Source organism: Brassica rapa, chromosome A01 (genome assembly GCF_000309985.2).
Source record: "Brassica rapa cultivar Chiifu-401-42 chromosome A01, CAAS_Brap_v3.01, whole genome shotgun sequence".
Classification (NCBI taxonomy): domain Eukaryota; kingdom Viridiplantae; phylum Streptophyta; class Magnoliopsida; order Brassicales; family Brassicaceae; genus Brassica; species Brassica rapa.
This window is the reverse complement of record NC_024795.2, coordinates 8,977,706-9,001,635: the sequence shown is the minus strand read 5'-3', so window position 1 is coordinate 9,001,635 and position 23,930 is coordinate 8,977,706. Positions and strand designations below refer to the sequence as shown.

The 23,930-nt window shown below is 30.3% G+C and overlaps 3 protein-coding genes across 5 annotated transcripts; 1 reads left to right on the top strand and 2 right to left on the bottom strand.

The window, feature by feature from the left end:
• Window positions 1-192: 192 nt before the first annotated feature.
• LOC103865910 (thioredoxin-like 2-1, chloroplastic) lies at window positions 193-1,795 on the bottom strand. Its single transcript, XM_009143776.3, has 4 exons — window positions 1,270-1,795; window positions 806-988; window positions 568-732; window positions 193-486 (listed from the first exon to the last, which is right to left on the bottom strand). The coding sequence occupies exons 1-4, from the start codon at window positions 1,540-1,542 to the stop codon at window positions 382-384; spliced, it is 726 nt and encodes a 241-aa protein (XP_009142024.2). The 5' UTR covers window positions 1,543-1,795; the 3' UTR covers window positions 193-381.
• Window positions 1,796-2,130: 335 nt separating this feature from the next.
• On the bottom strand, window positions 2,131-5,880 carry LOC103865903 (putative GATA transcription factor 22). Its single transcript, XM_009143765.3, has 3 exons — window positions 3,795-5,880; window positions 3,294-3,665; window positions 2,131-2,778 (listed from the first exon to the last, which is right to left on the bottom strand). The coding sequence occupies exons 1-3, from the start codon at window positions 4,071-4,073 to the stop codon at window positions 2,347-2,349; spliced, it is 1,083 nt and encodes a 360-aa protein (XP_009142013.1). The 5' UTR covers window positions 4,074-5,880; the 3' UTR covers window positions 2,131-2,346.
• A 264-nt stretch (window positions 5,881-6,144) lies between these two features.
• Window positions 6,145-22,044, top strand: LOC103863929 (beta-galactosidase 12). 3 transcript variants are annotated; one of them, XM_033287173.1, is made up of 20 exons: window positions 6,145-6,261; window positions 6,397-6,492; window positions 17,740-17,840; window positions 18,056-18,151; window positions 18,271-18,383; window positions 18,479-18,545; window positions 18,637-18,729; window positions 18,849-18,992; window positions 19,495-19,583; window positions 19,718-19,823; window positions 19,905-19,989; window positions 20,081-20,199; window positions 20,279-20,440; window positions 20,512-20,693; window positions 20,780-20,889; window positions 20,970-21,079; window positions 21,164-21,274; window positions 21,363-21,473; window positions 21,543-21,748; window positions 21,810-22,044. In XM_033287173.1, exons 3-20 carry the CDS (start codon window positions 17,748-17,750, stop codon window positions 21,949-21,951), a joined length of 2,139 nt encoding a protein of 712 aa, XP_033143064.1. In that variant the 5' UTR covers window positions 6,145-6,261; window positions 6,397-6,492; window positions 17,740-17,747; the 3' UTR covers window positions 21,952-22,044. The 3 variants fall into 3 exon arrangements, with proteins under 3 accessions (XP_033143064.1, XP_033143048.1, XP_033143029.1); XM_033287157.1 differs by lacking the exons at window positions 6,145-6,261; window positions 6,397-6,492 and having other exon boundaries at window positions 15,196-17,840; window positions 20,518-20,693; XM_033287138.1 differs by lacking the exons at window positions 6,145-6,261; window positions 6,397-6,492 and having other exon boundaries at window positions 15,197-17,840.
• Window positions 22,045-23,930: the final 1,886 nt, after the last annotated feature.

The following is a 23,930-nucleotide window of genomic DNA, read 5'->3' as shown; positions in this document are numbered from 1 at the left end:
GGATTTGAAAACTCGAACTAAATCTAGCGTTATTGGTTATGTGATTTTCAAATATGTATTAAAATCATGTGTTATTGGTTTAATGATTCATAAATTCTATATCAAATCAAATGTTATTCAATCGTACGGATTTACTAATATATTTGATTTTATAATGGATTTGTTTGGATTTTTTAGTTAAAAATACAAAGATTCAAATGCGAGGAAAAACCTCAAGATTTATAAATACTATATGGATTTCTAAATCAAACAAAATATATAAACCAATAACACCTCCTTAGAGTTTTTATCTACACAAGTTATGATGCAGCAAATCCAAATGGCAGTTAACATATATATATACAAAAAAAAACTGTTCAATTATAACCAGATATTGGTTGATTATAGGCTTGAAGTTGAATCTTCAATTTGCTCAGAAACCGAAGAAGAGTGGTCAGTGCTAATTCTTACATTATGTCTCACTATAGCATCTCTGAGTTTCTTGAACTGCAAAAATGTTTGCAAAAGCTTATTTAGACTTAGAGGAATGCAAGAAGTCTGTGCTGCAATGGCTAAGAGAGAGCAAACCTTGGCAAGAGAGCAGGAGAAAGAATCGACTTGGCCATCCGAGCCGCGGTATAAGTGGAAGTATGGTAAAACCTTGACGTTCAAGCTTTTGCAGAGTGACTTGTTCTCGTCAAAGTTTACTTTAAGGAACAAGATCTCAGGGTGTTCTTCCGCTGTTTTGCATAGCTGAAAAAAAAAACAAGAAAAAGGTTTCACCATTTTTGCTTCAAAGATGAAACGAGAGGTGATTCAGCTTTACCTTTGGGAACATTGCTCGGCAAGAACCACACCAAGTTCCATAAAAATCAACGATAACTAATCTATCTCCCGCATCTTTCAAAGCGTTCAGAAACTGTTCGGTCGAGGTAATGTCGATCATGTTCGGCCCTGCTTTCTTCTCCCACCATTTTGGCTGTTCTGTTTCAGCAGTTAAAGCTTGTACCTATCCCCAACAACGCAGAACAATGTTTCACCTCTTAGCTACAATACACAATAACACTTAAACAAATACAACACCAAACACTCATTCAATTGAAGTGATACAGTGTCTCCCAGTGGACCCAACAAGACCACATCAACAGTAATCTCAATCAATGGCACTAGAAAACCCTAATTCCTGATCGACTACTACTGACATAAGCTTTAGCTGATTTCGAAACATGGGTTCTCTAGTTTCGGACATAAACTTGAAACCCAGCACAAAAAGTTACGGAATTGAATTACCTTTATAGAGAGAGACTGCTTCCTTGTTGAGAAAACTAGATTTGAAGAAGACGAAGGAAGAGAGGACGAGGTTGAGAATGATAGACCGTAGAGTCTGTTGAATGAGTTCAGTAAGGGTATGATTCGGATTGGTGGAGAAATCGGAGTACGAGTAGAGGAGGAAGCGTAAAGCGATCGAAAAGATGTCGGAGGAGACATGAATCGCGCAAAGTGAAAGACGTTCGCCTCTTTTTTTTTTTCACTTCTGTTTCGCTTTTTGATTTTTTTCTCCATTGAAGATACAGTTGGCTTTCAGTCCCCGACCATCAAATGTATTTCAAAACAGCCCCTTTAGTTCTAATGAGTTTTACAATTCTTCCAGTGTTCTGTTTTATTGCTTTTGTATCCGAGGGGAAGTGAGATAATAGTTTATAAAGAAATTCAAAATACTAAAGTAAGTAACACCACTGTGAAAGGATCACACCAACAAAAGTGGAAGAGAGCAGACACACAGGCTGGTTCAAGTGCAATTACAATTTACAATGTGTCACACAACATTGGAAACTAGGAATCTGGAATAGGTTGGATGATAAGAAGCATGGGGAAATTTAAAGGCCGGCATTCGATTGAAATAGCTGAATGTTCTTCCTTGATGGTATAGTTATTATTAGATACAACATGTGAACTTGAAAACATCATAATATATATTTATCGAAGGATTATGATCTTAATTAAACAGAATATTCTGGCCTCTAAAGAAAATTTTCAAAAATCAAAGTTGAATTTCTTAAAGTGAAATAGTAGTTTATGGATTTATATTTTAATGTTAAACAGCAAAGATAAAGGTTTTACAACCTGACGAGATACATATAGAGAGATAAGTTAATGTAACTCTTAGCTAAATTCCCAAATTTAAAAACAAATGAAAAAAGTGAAAAATCAAGAACAGCCACATTATCGAAATTATACGAAGCTCCATACATAATATTCTCACTATTGGAAACTATTAAACCCCACAAAGTTGAGCTGACTGATACTAACAGAAAAAAATTTAATCACGTATATGAAGGATTATGGTATAGTTTAATGATAAAAGGATCACCCGTGAACCATTCCGTACGATAAAGCCATTAGTAAAATGGCAGCATCCTTCTCATCTTGAGGGAAACCTTGCTGATAAGCTGAGCTTTTGCTCAAGATTATCGCTAGATCATCATAATAAAAATTGTTTGAAGAGGAAGATGTCGAGGAAGATCTCGACATAGTGGACTTGGCTTGAGTCTCGGCTGCTGTGCGCTCCATCACCGATATTGCCTCCTCCACCGATGTACTCATGCTCTTACATTTCTTTACCTTTGGAGCCAAAGAAGAATAGAGATTGCTAACTTCATTTGATCTTTTGTACTTGCTTTGCATCTTCTTTTTCATGAGGGGTGGTGACAAGTACTCGGAGTTTGTGGTTGCGGCTGCAGCTGCCATAGCGGCCTGCCTCGCCTTCCTTTGCCTTATCCCACACGCATTACATAGAGACTGTAATAATAAAACAAACATGAGCATTAATTAATTAGTTAATTAATTCCCATTAATTATATTGTGAGAGAAAACTTTCAGAATGTATATACTCCCTCCGTTTTAAAATTACATATTCTAGAGAAAAAATTTGTTTCAAAAAGATCTATTTTATTTTCAATGTATGTTTTATTAACTAATTGCAAATTTTAAGAAACTTAATTGCACTTATTGAATTTTTATTGGCTTAAAATTATGGAAAAAATATAATCACAAAAATTTATGGAAAAAATATAATTACAAAAGATTATGCAAATTTAGTGTCTTTTATTAAAATGTGTGAAAAATCTAAAATTATTATTTAAAGGATTTTGTTAAAGCTACTCAGAATTACTACCTAAAATCTATATAGCAAACTGGATGATTTCTGTTAGTGATTTAAAAGATTTATGTTTCTTTTGCTATTAATTATAAGTTTTTTAAAATGACATCAAATTTCTGAGAGAGCTTCTAATTAGTAATATTTGGTTGGTTACCTTGGGACCTCTCGGACCACTTCTCCAAAGAGGAGTCTTGGTCGTGTTACAATCGGAACAGATCCTAATCACGCCATTGTTGCTTCCGTTATAACCAGTTTCGTTGACTATATTGTACTGATTTGCCGAGATTTTCTTGAGATGATCTTGGTCATGCCCTTCGAAATTTCTTTGGTTCATGGATTGGTCGTTACTAACGTGTTGTTTGTTGTTCTCGGTGGTGGTGATCATCGTCTTCCTCTTCATCAATTTCACCTGTTCATGAACATGATGATTGTCTTTCTTCCGTATCGTCAATTTTAGTCGTGTCTCCTTCTTTGGCACCACTTGATCGCTTGATGGTAATCCACTATTAGATACAAACTTCTTGGTCTGGAAATTTCATAAGATCATTGTAAAATAATTTGGTTAGTTAAATTTTCATATATAAATACTACACAATATATCTGGGGTCATGATCAAGAATATTGGTATATCTATCATTCACTTCAAATTTTATACCTCGAGTGATTGGGAGAGATGAGGATCAAGAAAACCTTGAAAAGTGTTGTTGTTGTACCCAACATGTATTTGATCTTGGTGAGAATTGATCAAGAAAGGGAGGTGGGAAAGAGATGATGGAGTCAAAGAAGATGATGAAGAAGAGAAATTAGAAGGACCTAAATGATCATCATCATGATGATGGTGGTTATGATGAAGAGAGGATCCAAGATGAGAGAAAAAAGGTTGGTCGATTTGATCATCATTGAGATCTATAGTGTAATGAAAACTCGAACCCATGATCAAAAGAGATCAGTGAACAAAAGAGAAGGAAGAAGAGAGACTCGGAGAGATCAGGTACAAGCAAAGAAGTATCCAAGCTATACTCTAATTTACCCTTTTTAAAGGCAAAACACCACGTACGAGCCGAAAACAAATAATTATATGTATATGTATGTATATGTATATACTTATTTTTATTTTTATATTTTTGTTCAAATATATGTATATACTTATATGCATCAACTTACACTAGTAGAATTTAAAAGAATTGAGAAGATATGGATAAAACTGTTATTTATAATATGTATATTTTGTGAACCATGTTTAATTAAGATGATATGAATTTAGTATGCATAAAACGGAATAAGTTAAAAAAAAAAACAAAACGGAATAAGTTATCTAGCAAATAAATACAGATCCAGACACTTTCTATCATTTTCAACGTGTTGGCTTAGCTAATATGCATGCTTTCAAACTTATAACAGCTTGATGAAAATACTTAATATATGTTTTAACTTTCTTTACGTACTTTGAGTTCAATATCTGTAATTAAATAAACGACACCTCCATCACGATTGATCAGTAATTTGTATTGATAGTTAATTTATTGCAACGGTTCAAGTTCTATACAAGAATGTTTGATATATAACAATAGTATATAAACAAAAAGGAGGAGCTTCACAAGAGTTACAATGAATTATGTATGTCTATTAAAAAAATTCGGTGTTTAATTTAACTATTACATATATATAAATATATATATATATATATATATATATATTCTATCATATATAGTCCGAGCTTACAGTTAAATATATATACCATGCATGCACAAAGTATGGTATATCTGTAACACGTGATCTTTCCACGGGGATGTGATTCATCAATAATCATTTTTAGAGAGAGAACAAGAGATAGGTTTAGAATGGCAAAGGAAGAAAACAACCCCACCTTAGTATTCGCCAAAACCATTCAATAACTTCTGATCAAATTTTACAGGTCAATTTGGACCCTCTCCGCATAATTTTATTGTCTCGTTGTATTTTCAATTTCATGAGTCTACTAGCTACTACATGTTCTAAAATTTGTATAGTACCTATTTGATTATGAAATTTTGTTTTACATCGCGGATGAAACTGAACTGATCATAGAATATCTTTTAAAAAAAAAAAACTGAAGTGATCATCGTCTAGGGCACGCCGTATATAAGATTTCATTGCGTTATACTCATATTTCCAAATCTCATCATCGAAAGCTCTTGCATAATGAGCTTCAAGCATTCTTGTAAATGTCCGTGAGGATGAGGATGATTGAGATTGATCCGAAGGAGATACCTCTTAAGATTAAGGGCTTGATATATGATCATTTAATTTCGTTTGAAATTTAAAAGTGGGGACAAAGATCTCAATATCAAAAACCGGATCACAAACAAACAAAAGAAAATAAAAAGCAAGGATATTTCACTTCCAAAGTTCCTTAGCTACAACTTGCTTTATGCATATACATCCAACTGTAGCAGCTGTTAGCCCTCTCACATGCATGTCTACCTTTAATTTTTGTAAAGAAAAACTTTTGAATTTGGGTAAGTAAATGGTACTATAAAATAAACATTAAATTTAAAAGGAAAATTACGACTTCCTTTTGAGTGACTCACTTGCTTTTATCAGTGTTGTATATTACTTTCCAGGTTTCAAACGTCATTAACAAGTTAAAACAACAGAAAAAACCTTGATAAAGTAATTTAAATCGCCATCTATTTCAACTGGTGTCCATCAACTAGTATAAGTTCTAGTTGCGCCCATTGAAACACATCTAAGGGCAACTGGGAAAACTACATGAAGAATAGAATCTGAATCACAATAAATGAAGTCAGAATCAGATAGATATGTATTTAGGAAGAAAACAAAAGTGGCATGAGAAAAATAAACGATAGAGAGATGGGATACGTATGCTGCATAGGGATCACAAACTCCAACAAGGCAACAAGTGACACTCTGAGAGGAACAAGACACACATGACGTTGTACGTATATCTATAGATATGTGAATGTCAGAACAATTGGGGTCATGTCCAACGTTTTGGTACTTTTCACGACTTGTCTCTTTTTTTTGGTTTCTTATATATTAAAGATTTCCCAAAAGGGACCATTACCTCTCTGATCTTCACCACCGTATCATCTGTCTTGGGACACTTCTCTTTCTCTTCGGTATTGTCATCTAATCTTTACCTCATTATCACATATATTTCATTCATTAATTAAACCGGATTTTCTAAGATTTGCTTCGCTATTGTCCAGAGTAATCTTTAACGTATAACAGAAATGTTTGTATGTGGTGTTCAGGTAAATACATCAAAGGATCATGAGTTTGGACTCTGTGTGAAGAAGGAACTTCGTCTTTTGATGCAGTTCTCTCCCAGTCATAGTCCACAAATTATGGTAAGAGAAAATATGTTTCCCAGTATATACATAAATTTAACTATCACAAATAACATATCAAGCAAATATGAACTAAAATATAATGTTTATATAATAATTTGGATTTAATATAAAATTTTCATACTTTGATAAATTATTAACCAAAAAGTTACAAACTTCGAATAAAATTTTCGTATGAATTAAGTGGATTTATGGGATTCTTGTTGTGAATGCAAACAATAGTCCAATATTGGAAGTTTAGACAAATAATATTTATATAAATGGATTTTAACTTTGATTAGTACGAGATCTTTTGGAAAAAAATCCAAAACTAAATTCATGTTGGCTTTGTCTTCAGAACCAAAGTGGATAATATCGTACTAATCGTTCGCATAAGAGTCGTACATGTGCTTAAAAAAATCCAACAACTCTTAAGAAAATATGTCATATTTATTAAAAAAAAACAAAATAAGTCATATTTTCAAAATGATTACATAGTATAAAATTAAATTGTAAATTAAATTGTAAATCCTAAAATATTAAAGCCTAAATCCTAAAAAAAAAGAAACATTAAACCGCAAAAGCCAAACCCAGAAGTTCTAAACTCAGATTAATATAATAAATCTATACCGTAAACCAAAAACCGTATTTGTTAATTTTTTAATATGGTTTTAGTTTTTTAAAAAATTAAGCCATTTTTCTTCGTGTTCCATTTTACCACATCGATGAATAAAGAACAATTATTAATATACATATGAGCTAACTAAGTGGTGGTCGTCTAGTGACAATTTTTTTGAGTCTGGTGTGTATCCATATTATTTATGGGTTCAATTTTCTCTGGAACTAAATTATCATCAATTAGCCAGTCTGAATTTGGGTTTCGACCCAAATAGTTTACATGGTGGATCGTAACAGATGATCGGAAAGTATTTTAAATTTGGGTCAGTGTAATAGCCTGTTTACTCTATGACACTAAGTGTGTTCTTTCTGACCCGATAGGATTATTAAAAATAATAAAAAAAAAACATAAACATATGAGCTTTGTTAACAATTTTGACGATTCTTTAGTTGCTACTGGACATACATGGGTTTATATTACTAAAAAGCAAAGAGTGATATTAACGGGCCTTAAAAGAAATTTGAGCCCGTTGGGACCATATTTGGATGGATAAATTCCAATCTACGTATAAGGAATCGAGTGGAAGTTTTTCGGGGAACACAAATTTAGGCTATGATTGTTTATTTAGTTTTTGAACCTTTTTTTTTTGTAAAAAATAGTTTTTAGTTTTTGAATTTTTTAGGTCTGTGTCTTTAATAATTTTTGAATTTTAGTTTTAGTTTTTGGAAACAAGACATGTATAGGATAGGCGATTAGAGATTATATATTTCCAGCAGAGTCTTTATAGTGATTAGAGATCATATATCTACTAATAATAGCAATCCCAATTAATTCAAAAGGTTGTGAACTTCACTTATGTTGAAAGGGTATGTTTTTTCAACAAGTAAAAGTTGTGTCCTTTAATTTAAAAATAAATATTTATATTGAAAAAATGTGACCATTTATATTGAAAAGTTGTGACTCTTCATATAAGCATTATTACAAAAAGACACAACCTTTTAATTCAAAAGATGTGATTCTTCTAACATATTTTTGAAAATCTATAAATAGTTCAATGTCCATGCCTTCTCAAAGCATAATTTCACTAATCAAATAAAATGTCGAAGAAAAAAGTAATGTTTAATTAGTTAGTTACAAGTTTTTTAAAGATATTCAAATGAAACGTTGTTAGCAAAAAATAGTAGGAAAGTTATACGTGTTTGGATAGCAAAAAATCCGAAACGAAACAATGAAATAATTAGTCTTAATTTTTTTACTAAATGAAAAGGTTTGTTTCTCATAATTACAAAATCGTGTATTTGTGATTTGTCTTTCCATAAACACATGTTTCATGTTCGAGTTTCGATACAAAAATTTCAGTCAAAGTTGATATTTTATAGTTTTATTTTGTTGCAGAATGAAACAATTATTGGTTCCATTAATAGTAAATACATCCAACAATTTGAAGAGTATTTTGCTAAGGGAAACATTTTACTAATCACTGATTTTGAATTTTGGAAAACATCTGAAAATTATAAAATTTCGAGTCATCGTTTTCTATTGTGCTTTAATGACCAGTCAACCATTGAGATATATAATGACCCCCAAACTTCAATCGATTTTGAAAAATATTAATTTCTTAACTATGACTAATTTCAGTTGTTAGCCAGTACAAATAAGCAATTTAACGGTTTCTTTAATGGAATCATTTACTCTGTTTTTAAAACATGAATCGATATGAAAAGCCTCCATGGCCTGGGGACTACAGGAGATTGGCGCACAAACTAAAATTGGAGTTGAGGATATGGATTCAAGGTATTGCTCTTAAGGATATGGATTCAAGGTATTGCTCATGGATTCAAGGTATTGCTCTTAAGGATATGGCTGATATAAGGTATGACAATGATGATTTTGTGAGGACGATAGTGCTTGTTTGTGGTGGGCCCATCTGGCAACAAGGATCAATACAAAATTGTGGTAAGTATTTATATTTCAGTCTCTTATTACTTGAAGACAAGTTTCCGCAAAAATAAAACTGGGAGGAGTGGTAATTGCCAAGATGAAGGAAATAGTATTCTGAAACGGCGTCCAACGGTTACATTACAACATCAACACAACGTGCAGTACTTTAGTTATTGTGTTTGTCGGTTTCAAATAGGGAGAAAACCTAGATCAAGGAGAGTTAAAGAAAATCAAGATCATCTAAGATGTGTTTCCATTATTTCATATTCATTAGCGTAAAGAGTCATGTCTTTTCACTGTAAAAGACATATTAGTCTTGTAATTTTTTTCAATATATGTAATAAGTGTCTTTCTATAAGTAGAGTGTTATGTAATGTTGCGTCTTTTCAAAATATATTGTAAATGTACTATTTTAATATAATTACATAGAATTTAAAAAATCATGACTATTCATATACATATTTAAATATATTTGAATATCAATTAATTAAAAGAGTCATGTTTTCCATTGTAAAAAAATATTAGTTTTCAAAAAAAGTTGTTAATATATGTTATAAGTGTCTTTCTGTAATTAGAGTGTTTTTTGTAAAGGTGTATCTTTTCAAAATATATGTAAAGATGCTATTTTAAAATAACTACAGATAATATGAAAAGTCATGACTATTAATATATATAACTTTAAGAATCTATAAATAGTCCATGTCAATGAGTTTTATTGTAACTAGAGATTTTTTCCGCGCTTCGCGCGGATTGTGTTTTATAAATTTATTTTATTTATAATATTATTTGTCAGTTTTTTTCTTTTACATTAAATTTTTGTTTTTTTCAATGTTAGTTTTTCTTAATTTAAATTTATATGTTTATAGTTTTTCATTTTTCTTGTTGTAGATGAAGAATTATATTTTTTATTGATGGTTTTTTGTATATGACATAAACTTTTTGAAATTTTAAAATAATGTTATATATAGTACGATTAACACATTAAAGAAGAAAAACATATTCAGGCACATTTTACACAGGTTTTATATACATAATTTTAAGCATTATATATGTATATATTATAAGTTTGAAACATGTAAATGCTTTCTAAAGCTAAATACTTGTTCTGAGTTTACATAACTTATCGAAAGTTTTATCTCTTTTTAAATTCAAATCACAAAAAAAATATCAAAAAGTCAGTATAGATGATTTTTTTGGCTTTTAAATCAACACTAAAAAAATACATGAATCAGATAACAACAGTTTTATAAACAACTGGATAAAATTTGACCGAGCCAAAGATTTTCACACAATATGTTCTTCTTCAAATTGCGAAGAGCCTATAGACACAAGAAAAAAATCATAATTTTTTTCACTTATATAACATTTTTCTCCTTTACACACAGAGTTTATTACACTGCTATAAGCAATGGAAAACTCTATTTATATAAGATTCACATCTATGCATTTTGACAAAGAAGAATTTTAGCCATCTTTAGTTTCGGAATGGACCAACTTCAGTCATATACACTATATTTTCTCTATGATTCAAATCTTACAATTTTAATATATGTGCAGATTTCCATGTGAAAAAGCACGCACACCATATATCATTCAACCTATATTACTTTTCCAAAGTAAACACTATAATCCTCGTTTGGTTAGTTCCACAAACTAATCTCTTTGGATCAGTTTACTAAAAAATATGGATACTAATGTCAGAAAATAATATAAACACTATCAACAACAAATATTGGCACAAGACTATTTGGTTCAAGGAACATATTCCACGTAATGCGTTTATATCATGGCTGGCTTTGCGGAGAAGACTGCCAACCAAGGATCGCTTGAGGCGTTGGGAGTTAAATGTCTCAGGAACGTGCGTCCTTTGTAATCTGGAAATAGAGACTCACCATCATCTTTTCTTTGAGTGCTCTTTCTCTCGCTTGATATGGGAGCATTTTACTGCTGAAGTTTGGATTTCTACTCCGGCTGATCTATACTCTATTGCAGCCTGGATCAATCAACCTCGCGTCAACGCAGATGCGCATGCTACTCCAGTCATCAAGCTCTACTTTCAGTCAACCATCTACCTGCTGTGGAAAAAGCGTAATGCTCGTGTGTTCACAGCTGTCTCCTCACCTTCATCAGTCATCCTTGCCTCTCTCGACCGTATGATGCGTAACCGTCTCCTCTCTTACCCGGCAAGTTCTTCTTTCTCCTCTTCTCTACTTCTTTTTATCTTTCTTGTATAAGACCTCCTTAAGGCTTTTTTACCTTGATTTGTTGTTGGTTGTTTTTGTTTCCTTGTTGTAATAAGTTGTTTAAAAACAACAGTGTAATCTTTCAGAAAATGATAATCTTAACATCTTACCCAAAAAAAACAGCAAATATTGACTTATTTATGTGAATATATATTTTATTTTAAATTATTTTAGTGGATGAAGAAAACACCATAATTTGTACAACAAATTTTCTTAGATTCACCTCATCATACTCACCATTTTACCATTTTAATTACATAATTTTACATGAGATTCTTCACCCTCCCCGGTTATTTTCTCTTTATTTGTAACTACAATATAAAGTTATAAAATATATATATTATAAATTAATTATTTATTTACTTTTGAAGTCTAACGATTAAAAATAGAACATAATTCAATATAGATATATGATTCTATTAATAAATTAGCAGTTACAAATTTAAAATTTTTAGAAATATCAAAAGTCGTATGTTAGTTAATTATCTTCTAAATGATGTTTATTTCTAATTATTTTTGGATGAGAATATTTTGGCTGAGGTGGATAGTCTCAAAAGCCTTGAATTTAGTCCCTTTTATATAGTAGGATTTCTTCACAGTATAAAAAAAGTGAAGAAGAGAGTTATCTGGTAACGATGTTTTTTCGGCAAACGATTATAATTTTATTAACATCAATCGACCATGGTGGCTTTAAAACATGGTTTTAAAACTAAAAGCTGTGCTTTTTCAGTTAATTTTGCCAGAAGAAAAAAATCACTGTGCGTTGTAAAAAGCAACGGACAAACGCTAGCAATTGACAATTGAGTAATTGAGAAAACAAATGTCAATACCAGAACAAAACTCTTTCACATGGAGAGACATATAACGCCCCGAACCCATATGAAACACATGTTTTTTTTAATGAGATCATGATGGACATATAAGAAACAACCATGACTGATAATGCCGCCGTGATCGGTTACAATGGGAAGACTGAAGCACTTTACGGAATGGACGTGAATATTATCACCAAATTAATGAATTTAATGATGCTATGATTATGGAACTATTTGTAAGAAGGAATTTAGAATAAAAATGAAAGGGAGTGAGAAATGAATGCAAAGAAAATTTCAATCACAAGACTTTTCAAAGACTTTTCACTGATTTGTTGTGAGGACCAAGAGATACAAAAGTGAAGAAACAAAAAAAAGAGAGACTAAAATGCAGTGACCGAAAAATTCAGGGAGGAACAGTCATATTTTAATTAAATGTTGTCAAACAAAGAATTGTGGGAAGGGTCATCTTTAAATTCAAACAAATGTTATAGATTGTGTCTTTTCATCTTTAAATTGTGTTTTTGCATCTTAAAAGTTGCATTGATTTAAAAGAAATCATCAACATATATAAGAATGCATCCTTTCTTCTTAACAACATGTCTTTTAATTTTAATAACTATGTTAAATTTTTTTTAAAATTAAATGTCTAAGAATGTGTTTTTTTTTATTCTAACAATTTCATTTGTTAATAAGAAATGTTTAAATATTTAAAATGTATATTTTTATGATCATGTGTATTTACCTCTTAAAATGCAATAGTTTTTAATCAAGGGTGAATCTATGTAGAGAATACTCTTTTTAAGATAATCACATGAATTAATAGATAGTTATAGGAAGTTCTTAATGCAGTCAATATAATTTATCTCCAGATTCTCTCTTATTTTTAAGAGTGTGTGAAATGATTTAAAATATGTATTTTCATCATAAAAAATATATTATATGTCTAACTATCTTATAAATTGTGTAGGCTATTATGAGTGATTTCTTGTAAATTTGGAAAAATGTTTTATGTTTTTATATATGCATAAATATTATCTTCATACAACACGTCTTCTCATCGGAAGAGCTACATGTCTACAAACGTGTCTTTCACCTAACTATATTTTTTCATGTGATTTTCCATCTTAGTAATTGTATAGTTAAAACATTTTTTATGCATCAACTTGTTATATGTGCTATTTATGTAGTGAATCACTACTACATGTAAATTGGAGAGGATTATTAGCAATTTTAAGTAAATCTTTGCAACCGTTCAAGTGAATCATTACAAGTGTTTGGTGAAACAGTTACAACTTCTTAAATGAAACATGCAACTGTTAGTGGTTATACTTTTTAGTGATGTATCATTGCAATTGTTGGTAATTGTAGTTTTTTTTGGTAACAAATCATTGCAACTTTTGGTGTTAACAAATTTTCAATCTTCTTTATAAGGATTTGTGGCTATTGACAAATCACAACAATCAAAAATAGACTAAATAAAGGACATTATTCCTCAAAAGATTATCAAAAAAAATGATATGTTTTTATGTGTCTTATTTATTTAAAATATTTTATTGATATCTTTTTTGTCATTTTCTCACATATATTTATATTATACATTTTTAAATATATGAAGAGGTTATGGATATGTTTTTTTTTTCTTTTCTTACACATAAACTTCTTTGAAAAAAATGAGATACTTTATATAAAATTATAAATTATAAAAAATGGCGAATAGTGAGTTCCCAGTAATAACTTAAAATATGCATAAAATTTTGAATGTATTTTTAATGTGTGTGCCTTTACGAATTGGTCATATTCTTTTAGTTGTAGTGTATTTTTCATTTAACAATTGAATAGTTTATGAGAATCTATTTTCATAATTATCAAATCTATCTCTATTTAATCAAATTTTATTTTATTTTACATGCAAAAGATGCATTTGTTTATTCAAAGGTTTTTTCTGTAAAAAATATGCAACCTTTAAGAATACTAAAAACTAGGTTAAGACCCGCGCCTTGCGCGCGATGGACATTATATATATAAATTAATTTATATATTATATGTTTATAACATATTAAAAAATTAAAAATATATATTGAATAATTAAAAAGTCATTATCTACTACTTATATAATTAAATTGGTGCAAACATATAAATAAATTTTATAAATCGAAAAATTATTTTTTCTATTTGGTATGATATATAATTAAATTTAAATGATAGTAACATATATATGGTATATTTTAATATTAATATTTATTAGATGATGCTTTTTGCTCATATTTTTTTTTATCATTTGAATCTGTTATAGCAAAAAATCTAAGTTAGTGATAACAAAATTTTCACTGTGGAATTAATAGTTTATGTAATTTATAATATTTAAAAAAAAATAAGTTGTCAATATTTTTTCAAATTTTTTATCAAAAAAATGTTCAAAGTAAATATCAAAATTAAGATATTTATGTATTTTTATAAGGCATATAGTTTAATTTAAATGATGCATATATTTATATATCTTTTATTTTTGATACTTATTAAATGAGACTTTCAACTTATATTATTTTTTTTAATTATTTGTATCATGTCATAACAAAAGTTTTAAATCATAGATCACAAAATTTGAATGTGAAACTTTTAACAGTTTTTGTAATTTATACTCATTTTTGAAAATTCAAAATATAATATATAAATATTTTTTTTAATTTTTATTATATGGTTACTATGATTCTTTAATTTACTTAAATAGCTTAAAATTAAACAAATATAATTATAATACACACTTATTTTTATCAAATTTTTATTATTCAAAATCATTAATTGTCATATATATTTTAGCCACATTAGGCAATTCCTTAATCTTATTTAAGGAAATAATGAAGCACATTAATAATATATTTATTGTGGTTTAATAAAAAGCTTATTATATATTTAGATGGATAAACCTATTTCTCTAAGTATTCTAAGAATCATTCTAGTGATGACACGTGGCTACAAAAAAATGTTACAATGCTTCTCAAATAATATATAAGGGATGTTGTAAAAGCGTATCCTTTCAAAAATTTAATATTTTGAAGTTTAAATTTTATTTCAGATAAAATTAATCTGTTTCTATGGGTGTATCTCTGCTTTTTGATGAAATAAATTGAAATGTGTTTTTTACTCATTCATAAAGAGATCTTTTAAAAATATTAAATAGATTTTCATATATTAACATGTTATAAGATTATAAAAATTGAAAGATGATGGAGTTATGTTTAAACAATAATATTTACTGTTTAGCCTTTTGGAAACGATACAAATGGAAATTAATATATATTGATTGTATAATATTTTATATAAAACAACTTGGAAATAAATATTTAAATATTTTAAAGACTCGAAACATGATTGAATATATCTAAGGACCAAAATAGGTTGAATAGTTTTAGATACAGTTATAAAGTTTTCTTTTGTAATATATGATTATCTATTTTTATAAAATGAGTTCCGTGCGACATCGCACGGGTTCCTTACCTAGTGTCTATAAAACAAGACATGGAAAATATATGTCTAACAAAGAGTAATAAAACAAGACAAGGGAAAGTATAAAAGTTTGTATAAACAAAGAGTAACGGTATATCTGTCACAAATCACAATGGTTAGTTGGTGAAAGTTGGGAGGTTTGGATAGGGTGGTGCTAGTAGGGTTTGGTTAATTAGAGCCACGTGGCAGTCTCTGGGTGGCGAGTCGGCAGTGGAAGACTGGAAGGTAAAGCTTTTTAATTAGCAAAGTTACGTCAATGGGATGCGGCTACTTGACTTTCTCAACCAACTACAAATGTCAACTAAACCTCATTGCATAACATCAATTATTGATTTAATGATTTTAATTCATAATAGTATATAGTTGTCTGTGTCCATCGAGTTCAAGAATGTAAATAGGTTTTGCTATTTTCGTTTTCACATTGTTCATACTTATTTATGACTATATTCTCACTATCCATTAATGCATTTTCATTTTCACTAGACGTACATATTTTTATGAAAATGACTGAATGAGGTAAAATTTTTGTTTCTTTCAGTGAAACAAAAAGCGTCACCTGTTAAAAAAAAAGGTGTCACCAATCCCATTTTAAAAACTTTGCCTAAGGTCTTTATTGTACAAGGGACATTCATCCCTAGCTGAAGTAACTTGTTTAAGTATAAAACTTAACCATTAACATAACTTACATTCATATAGAAATTAATTTGGTCAGATCATATAGCTTGGCATCATAAAAATATACTTTAGTGCAACCGACTTTTACTATAGTCTTCAACATGTTTACTTTGGATCGCGGACCACACCAACTGCAATATATCACACATTTTAATGATTTCATTACGATCTGCAAAATAAATGCTCAACTTATGAGATTAATCCTATAAGTCAGCATAAATTTGAATTATATAAATATGAAACTAGCATGTTAAAATCTTTACAAACTATTTAGAAAGAAAATTATCCAATTTCGATTTTATGGAATGTGAAAGAATTCATATATAAGGTGGCGCAAGTGGTTTGGTTATTTGAATACTATATATAAAGCCTATAATCTTTTTTAACAAAAATAAGAAGTGGTAAAGCTCAATGGTAGATATAAAAGTGAAATTTAAAAATGGAGAATACAGAACGTAAAGAAATGAAAATTTGTAAACTACGCAACTGGTAACTGACAAGCTACTAAGGGTTTCAACTTCAAAGTCACCCGCCCTAAGCAGCAATATTGGTGTATTGGGAGAATAGAACATATGGATTCTGACGTCATAAAAAGAAACACATGCATTTAATAATCTATACATACAAGTTCTATGATACAACAAGAAAACCAAATTTGGATTTACAAATACTAGAAAAGGACTCATAGATTAGTGTAAAATTTAAATGTTTGAAAATTATAAAAGTAGTTAATCGAAATTTTATTTTATGATTTAGAAAAATGTAAAGTGAAATTAATTGGTCAACTCAAAATGTTTTAATGCGCACTGCTTTACAACCTTTTCAGTATTCAAATTTCTAAATGTTTATTGAGTATAATTCAAAATTTAGAGTGAAAACTATATTTTATTAAATGTAACAACTAAATGTGAAATTTAAATATTACTTCATTTGTTTTATAATAAGTGTCATCTTAACATTTTTTTTCTTGTTACATAAAAATGTCATTTTAAAATTTCAACACAAATTATACTTAGTTTCAGCTGCAAATTAATTGCAAACTGCATTAATTTTATAAATAATTTTATTTATTAAAAATACAATTGATCAAATAAATATAATTAATAATAATTTAAATACATTCCAATAATTTTCTTAATCCTTGTAAAAATATCAAAGTGACACATATTGAAAACGGAACGAGTACATTCTAATCAATTGTGTCTAAACATGATATAATAAAATAAGATGACATAATGTGTGTTAACCTTAATATATAAAAAGACCATATATAAATAGCTTCAAGAACCTCGTGAGTTCCTCCTCCAAACCCACAAATACCCCAATACCTAAAGTTTAAGGTGGAATCTTCTTTACCAATTTCTTAGAAAAAAATTGCTTTTACAAATAACGGAGGAGATGGGGTTGAATTTTAGGAATAAGGCTTGGGTTTTTCTGGGTATTATTTGTTGTTCATTGTTGATTTGTTCAGTTAAAGCAATGGTCACTTACGATCATAAAGCCGTGACCATCAATGGTCAGAGAAGGATCCTTCTATCTGGCTCCATTCACTACCCAAGAAGCACACCTGAGGTATTCTTCGGCATTTTTAATTTAACCAAAAACATTTCTTATGATATATGTATGATTATGTAGAACTAAATGTTATTTTCTTCTTTTCTTTCCTATGGCTTTTTTTCTCTGTTTCTGCACATGGGTTTTGCTTGTAGTTTACACTATTTCATTACAAAATTGTATTTTTGTGTAAGATAATTAAAAATCTTGTGAATGCTCTGTTCTATATGCAGATGTGGCCTGATCTTATACAGAAGGCCAAAGATGGAGGCTTGGATGTGATACAGACTTACGTTTTCTGGAATGGGCATGAACCTTCTCCTGGACAAGTAATTTTACAAAATGAACCAAATTATTATTATTTAATTTTTGTTTTCACTCATAGACCATGACCAAAACCATAACCCTCGATCCTTGTCTAATGCTTATTATTTGTTCTTTGGTTCAGTACTATTTTGAGGACAGATATGATCTGGTCAAGTTCGTTAAGCTGGTACAACAAGCTGGTCTGTATGTTCATATCAGAATTGGTCCTTACGTTTGTGCCGAATGGAACTTTGGGTAAATTGAATTACGTGTTAATGTAAATAAAATTTGTAGAATTGTTTCTTTTTATCAAAATATTTATCTGAGAAAATATGTTTCATTGGTTGTAGAGGGTTTCCTGTTTGGCTCAAATATGTTCCCGGTATGGCATTTAGGACTGACAATGAACCTTTCAAGGTCTAAAACTCTCTCATTTTCCTCTTATAGAACTTTTCCACTCTCTGGATAATTTATTAACTAGAAAAACATTTGATGTGATGATGAAAAGGCTGCAATGCAAAAATTCACTGAGAAGATTGTGGGGATGATGAAAGAAGAAAAATTGTTTGAGACCCAAGGAGGACCCATCATTCTGTCACAGGTTTGTATGTTTCCTATAGTTATTAGATAAACCAAAAATGCTTCTTTAATGTTCAAATTTAGATTTTTATTGTTTGTGTATAAAACATGAAAAAATGGAAACATGAAAAAAATGGGCAGATAGAGAATGAGTATGGACCAATAGAGTGGGAGATAGGAGCACCAGGAAAGGCATACACAAAATGGGCAGCTCAAATGGCAGAAGGACTCTCCACAGGTGTCCCATGGATTATGTGCAAGCAAGATGATGCTCCTGACTCCATTGTATGTGTTTTCTTCTTTATTTATCTCCCTATATTTATTACATTTTTATATTTTTATAACATTTTTCGTTTTTGTGTATTTAAAAGTAAGAAAGAAAATAATTTAACTCATATGTTATAATTGATTTACCTAATTATTCTTGTATTATTTCAGAAAAAGACAAGTTTGTTTAGTTTTTTTCTGTCTAGTTGTGTGTTCTTTAAGCAAAGCTGAAGTTTCGTTTTTGAATATCTTACTACATTTTCTTGTCTTGTTTTATTTTTCCTCTTAATAATACACATACCTCTCATTATTGTATATGTTTTCTTTCAAGCAAAAGAAGATGTTTGTTTATTCATATGTTTGAATTATTGAATTTCTTTTTGTGTTTGTATTCTATACCTCTAATCATCTATCCTTTTCTTTTTCTTTTTTGAGAAAGTTACTATCTTTTTCAAACTTTTGTCACATTTATTCACCGCTACTGCGTTTTGCCTTTTTTTTCCCTGTATTTACGCAATAGATAAACACATGCAATGGGTACTATTGTGAGAATTTCAAACCAAATTCAGACAACAAGCCGAAGATGTGGACAGAAAACTGGACTGGTTGGTAAGTCACACAACCTAACAATATCTAAACAGACAATCAACTTTTTATAAATATTTAAACTCAAATTATTTTAAGTATGTTTTATTACAAAAAAGTAAAATTTCTGTGTGAATTTGCAAAAAATAATTTACCAGGTTCACGGAGTTTGGAGGTGCGGTACCATACAGACCAGCCGAAGACATTGCCTTCTCTGTGGCTCGCTTCATACAGAACGGTGGCTCCTTCATCAATTACTATATGGTACCTTCTTATTCTTTATTCTTGAGATAACCTAATAACAAGATTTGATTATTAATTGTCTAATGAGATGTTGTCAAACAGTACCACGGAGGAACGAACTTCGACAGAACAGCCGGTGAGTTCATGGCTACTAGCTATGACTACGACGCTCCGCTCGATGAATACGGTAGCTTTAACTCTCATCACCTGAAAACACACAATGGTAACAAACTATATCTAACATTTTTTAACGCATTTTTGGGCTATGTGTTCAAAAGGGTTACCGAGAGAACCTAAGTATAGTCACTTGACGAAGTTACATAAGGTCATCAAGCTCTGTGAGCCAGCATTGGTCTCTGTTGATCCTACAGTCACATCCCTCGGCGATAAACAAGAAGTAATGAATACACTGCAATGCAAAAGCAATACAAAGTTCAAAGATTATTTACCTTTTTATTTGCTTTTTTCTTTTTTAGGCTCATGTGTTCAAATCCAAGTCATCTTGTGCTGCTTTTCTCTCAAACTACAACTCTAGTTCTGCTGCAAGAGTCTCCTTCGGGGGATCTACATATGACCTACCTCCGTGGTCTGTTAGTATTCTACCTAACTGCAAAACCGAGTATTACAACACTGCAAAGGTAAACCAACATTCAAAGCTTATCACTCACGTTACATTGTTGAGATCACTGAGAATGACTTGTGTTACAAGGTACAGGTCCGTGCACCAAGTATACACATGAAGATGGTTCCCACAGACACACAGTTATCTTGGGGATCATACAGCGAAGAGATTCCTTCTCCAAATTATAATGGTACATTTGCCAAAGATGGGCTTGTGGAACAGATAAGCATCACCAGAGACAAGACTGACTATTTTTGGTATCTGACAGAGTGAGTAAATAGTTAGAAACTCTTGACTATCTTACTGACTCTATGGAATGGAACTCATGGTTGGTTTTGCTTGTGGATATAATCAGCATTACAATCAGTGCTGATGAGAAGTTCTTGAAGACTGGTGAAGACCCTCTTCTTACTATTGGGTCAGCTGGGCATGCTCTTAGTGTATTCGTTAATGGACAGCTTGCAGGTAAGATTCAGATAGGCCAAACACACTCATGGTAGCTTGTCTTTCTCTTCTGTTTAAAAAAAAAAGCTTTTCTGTTTCAGGAACTGCTTATGGATCACTGGAGAAACCAAAGCTAACATTTAGCCAGAAGATAAAACTAGCTGCAGGGGTCAACAAACTTGCACTGTTAAGTATAGCAGTTGGTCTCCCGGTTAGTTCTCTTGATGAATAATATATATTTGTTCATAAAACTTAATGTAGTCTGAGCGTTGCTGCCTTCATGTATTATTCACAGAACGTTGGCTTGCATTATGAGACTAGGAATAGTGGTGTTCTTGGCCCAGTCACACTGGAGGGAGTTAACTCCGGAACATGGGACATGTCTAAATGGAAATGGTCCTACAAGGTCAATTCAAGAGCACATAGCTAGACTTTGATGCTTCTGCATCTTACCAACCATTATACCAATGTTTTTCTTTGTGTGATCCAAGCAGATTGGTACTAAGGGTGAAGCTCTGAGCATTCATACCGTAACCGGGAGTTCCACCGTGGAATGGAAAGAAGGACCATTAGTAGCCAAGAAACAACCCTTGACCTGGTACAAGGTAAGAGAAACCTAGAGATCATGCTTACCAACAAAGCTAGATCAAATATTTAACTATCCTTTTTTGCAGTCTACTTTTGAGACACCAGCAGGCAATGAACCATTGGCTTTGGACATGAACACAATGGGGAAAGGCCAAGTTTGGATAAATGGTCAGAACATCGGACGTCATTGGCCTGCATATAAAGCTCGTGGGAAATGCGAACGCTGCAGCTATGCTGGAACGTTCAACGAGAATAAATGTTTGAGTAACTGTGGAGAAGCTTCTCAAAGATGGTGAGTGAGGAAAAACCACCTAATCTTTTTCTTTAGGCCAAGTCTAATATTTTGTTTTCAGGTACCATGTACCTCGTTCGTGGCTGAAGCCATCTGCGAACCTAATAGTTGTACTTGAGGAGTGGGGTGGTGACCCCAATGGGATCTCTCTTGTAAGAAGAACATCCAAGAAAATAGCTTCTGAGTCCATCTTTTCAGGATAAAAAAGCTGCTTGTGATAAAGTTCTGTGCAAGTAAATTTCAAAAATACAGATTGTATGTACATATTATATACTGGAAATTATTATATTGGCTCATGTCCTGTGCCTATTCATATAATACAGAGTGTATAAAGAATATTTTTCTCAGCTTATAACTTTTCTATCTTCATTTCCCTCTTGTGAATATAAATTCTAGATAGTAATGACTAATGAGGTGAACGGTCTTTGGTCACTTTTAAGAAGATATCAGCAATCAGTCAACACAATATCTTGTGTGTTTCTTGTCCACATTCCCGTCTTCTTAAACTGAACGTTCAGTCCTTTGCCTCTTTGGTCATGTTCATATCAGCAAGTTCTTTATTTGCAAAATAAACTACTACTATACGCCTAAAACGAGTTATGCTATTGGCTAATCGTTTGACAACCCAGACAAGTAATGCCTCAAGTAGCGTTTTTGTGTGTTGTTTGCCATGTCGTAATCCTTTTCTTTAATCTCAGTGTTGATTTTCTGGAAAGAGCTTTGACGATCTTCTCCTCTCCTCCACTAGCTTTGCATTGTTGTGTAGAAAAGACTTTTCTTTTTTTTTCTTTGTAACACATGAGGCTTCTGTTTCTTAACCTTTGTTCTTCACTTCTTTTTGTTTGTCTTTTCCCCTTTTCTGTCTCTTCCTTTTCTTTCTTTTATTCAACTCCTTTTTTTTTAATATTACAACAATGGAAGAAAAATGATTCATTACAATGAAACTCAAGTATGCATTGTATAAATGGTTGTCCAGTTCATGAAATTAGTATTTACATTCAGGTTTTACTGTCTAGTACTCCCTCCGTTTTTTATTATAAGTCGTTTTAGAGAAACTTTTTTGTTCCAAATTATATGTCGTTTTCGGTTTTCTATGTAAAATTTATTAATAATTAATGTTGTATGACCAATGATAATATATCTTATATTTTTCTATTGGTTGAATTGTGGTTAGGTAAATAATTAATGATGTTTTTGTTTAGAAAATATAAGAAATTAATGGTTTTCTTAATCTACGTGCATAGCTTTAAAACGACTTATATTAAAAAACGGAGGGAGTATATTTTAATGCATCACGTCTGTCATCCACGTCAAAAATAAAATTTATATATATTATTTAATATGTCAATTTCTTTTATGTTTTGCATTCATGTTAGTTTTTATAAGAGTTAATTACTAAGTTATCCTTAATGAATTAATTTTTTTTATATTTCAATACCATTACTAATTTTTATTTAGTAATTATTAATTTGATTTTTTGTTTAGTTTCCTTTTTACTTTTCTAAAAACATATGTATTAAGAAGAAAAAAATTATAAAGCTTTAAAACGAATTTAAAAACAAAAAAAATATTTATATATGATATGTTTTCATAAAGAAATGAAAGTTCACAAAAAATCTTGATATTAAAAAAAAAATCATCTCTTTAAAACATAATTCTAATAAACATAAAATATTTTCAAAAATATATCAATTTTGTTCATCTATTCAATTTCCTATCAATCTTTGCTTCTGTTTCTAATATTTTTTTTAAAAAAAAAATTATTAATAATATCACGAATATTCTATATAAATAAAACTTATTAGATTCGACTTTCTTAGAATCAAGAATAACTATACTACAACTTAAAGTTAAAGAATATATGTAATTTAATATACTCAAAATGCGTAATTCAACGAATCTAATTTATTATATAAAAAATCAAAGATCTAAATAAAATAATAAGATGTTATTTTATAAAATTTATAATGTATTGATAAACTAGATGACTAAAAACATATTAATAAAGCAAAATAAAATATTAATAAATTGTTATAATTTAGTTTTTTGTAAATTATATAAGCATGAGATTTCAAATACTATCGTTATATTCATTTATGTAAATTTGAATCGAACAGTTTAATTTATTTTTTTGGTTTCACTCTCAAAACAATATGTTTTTTTTATACATAATCTTAATAAA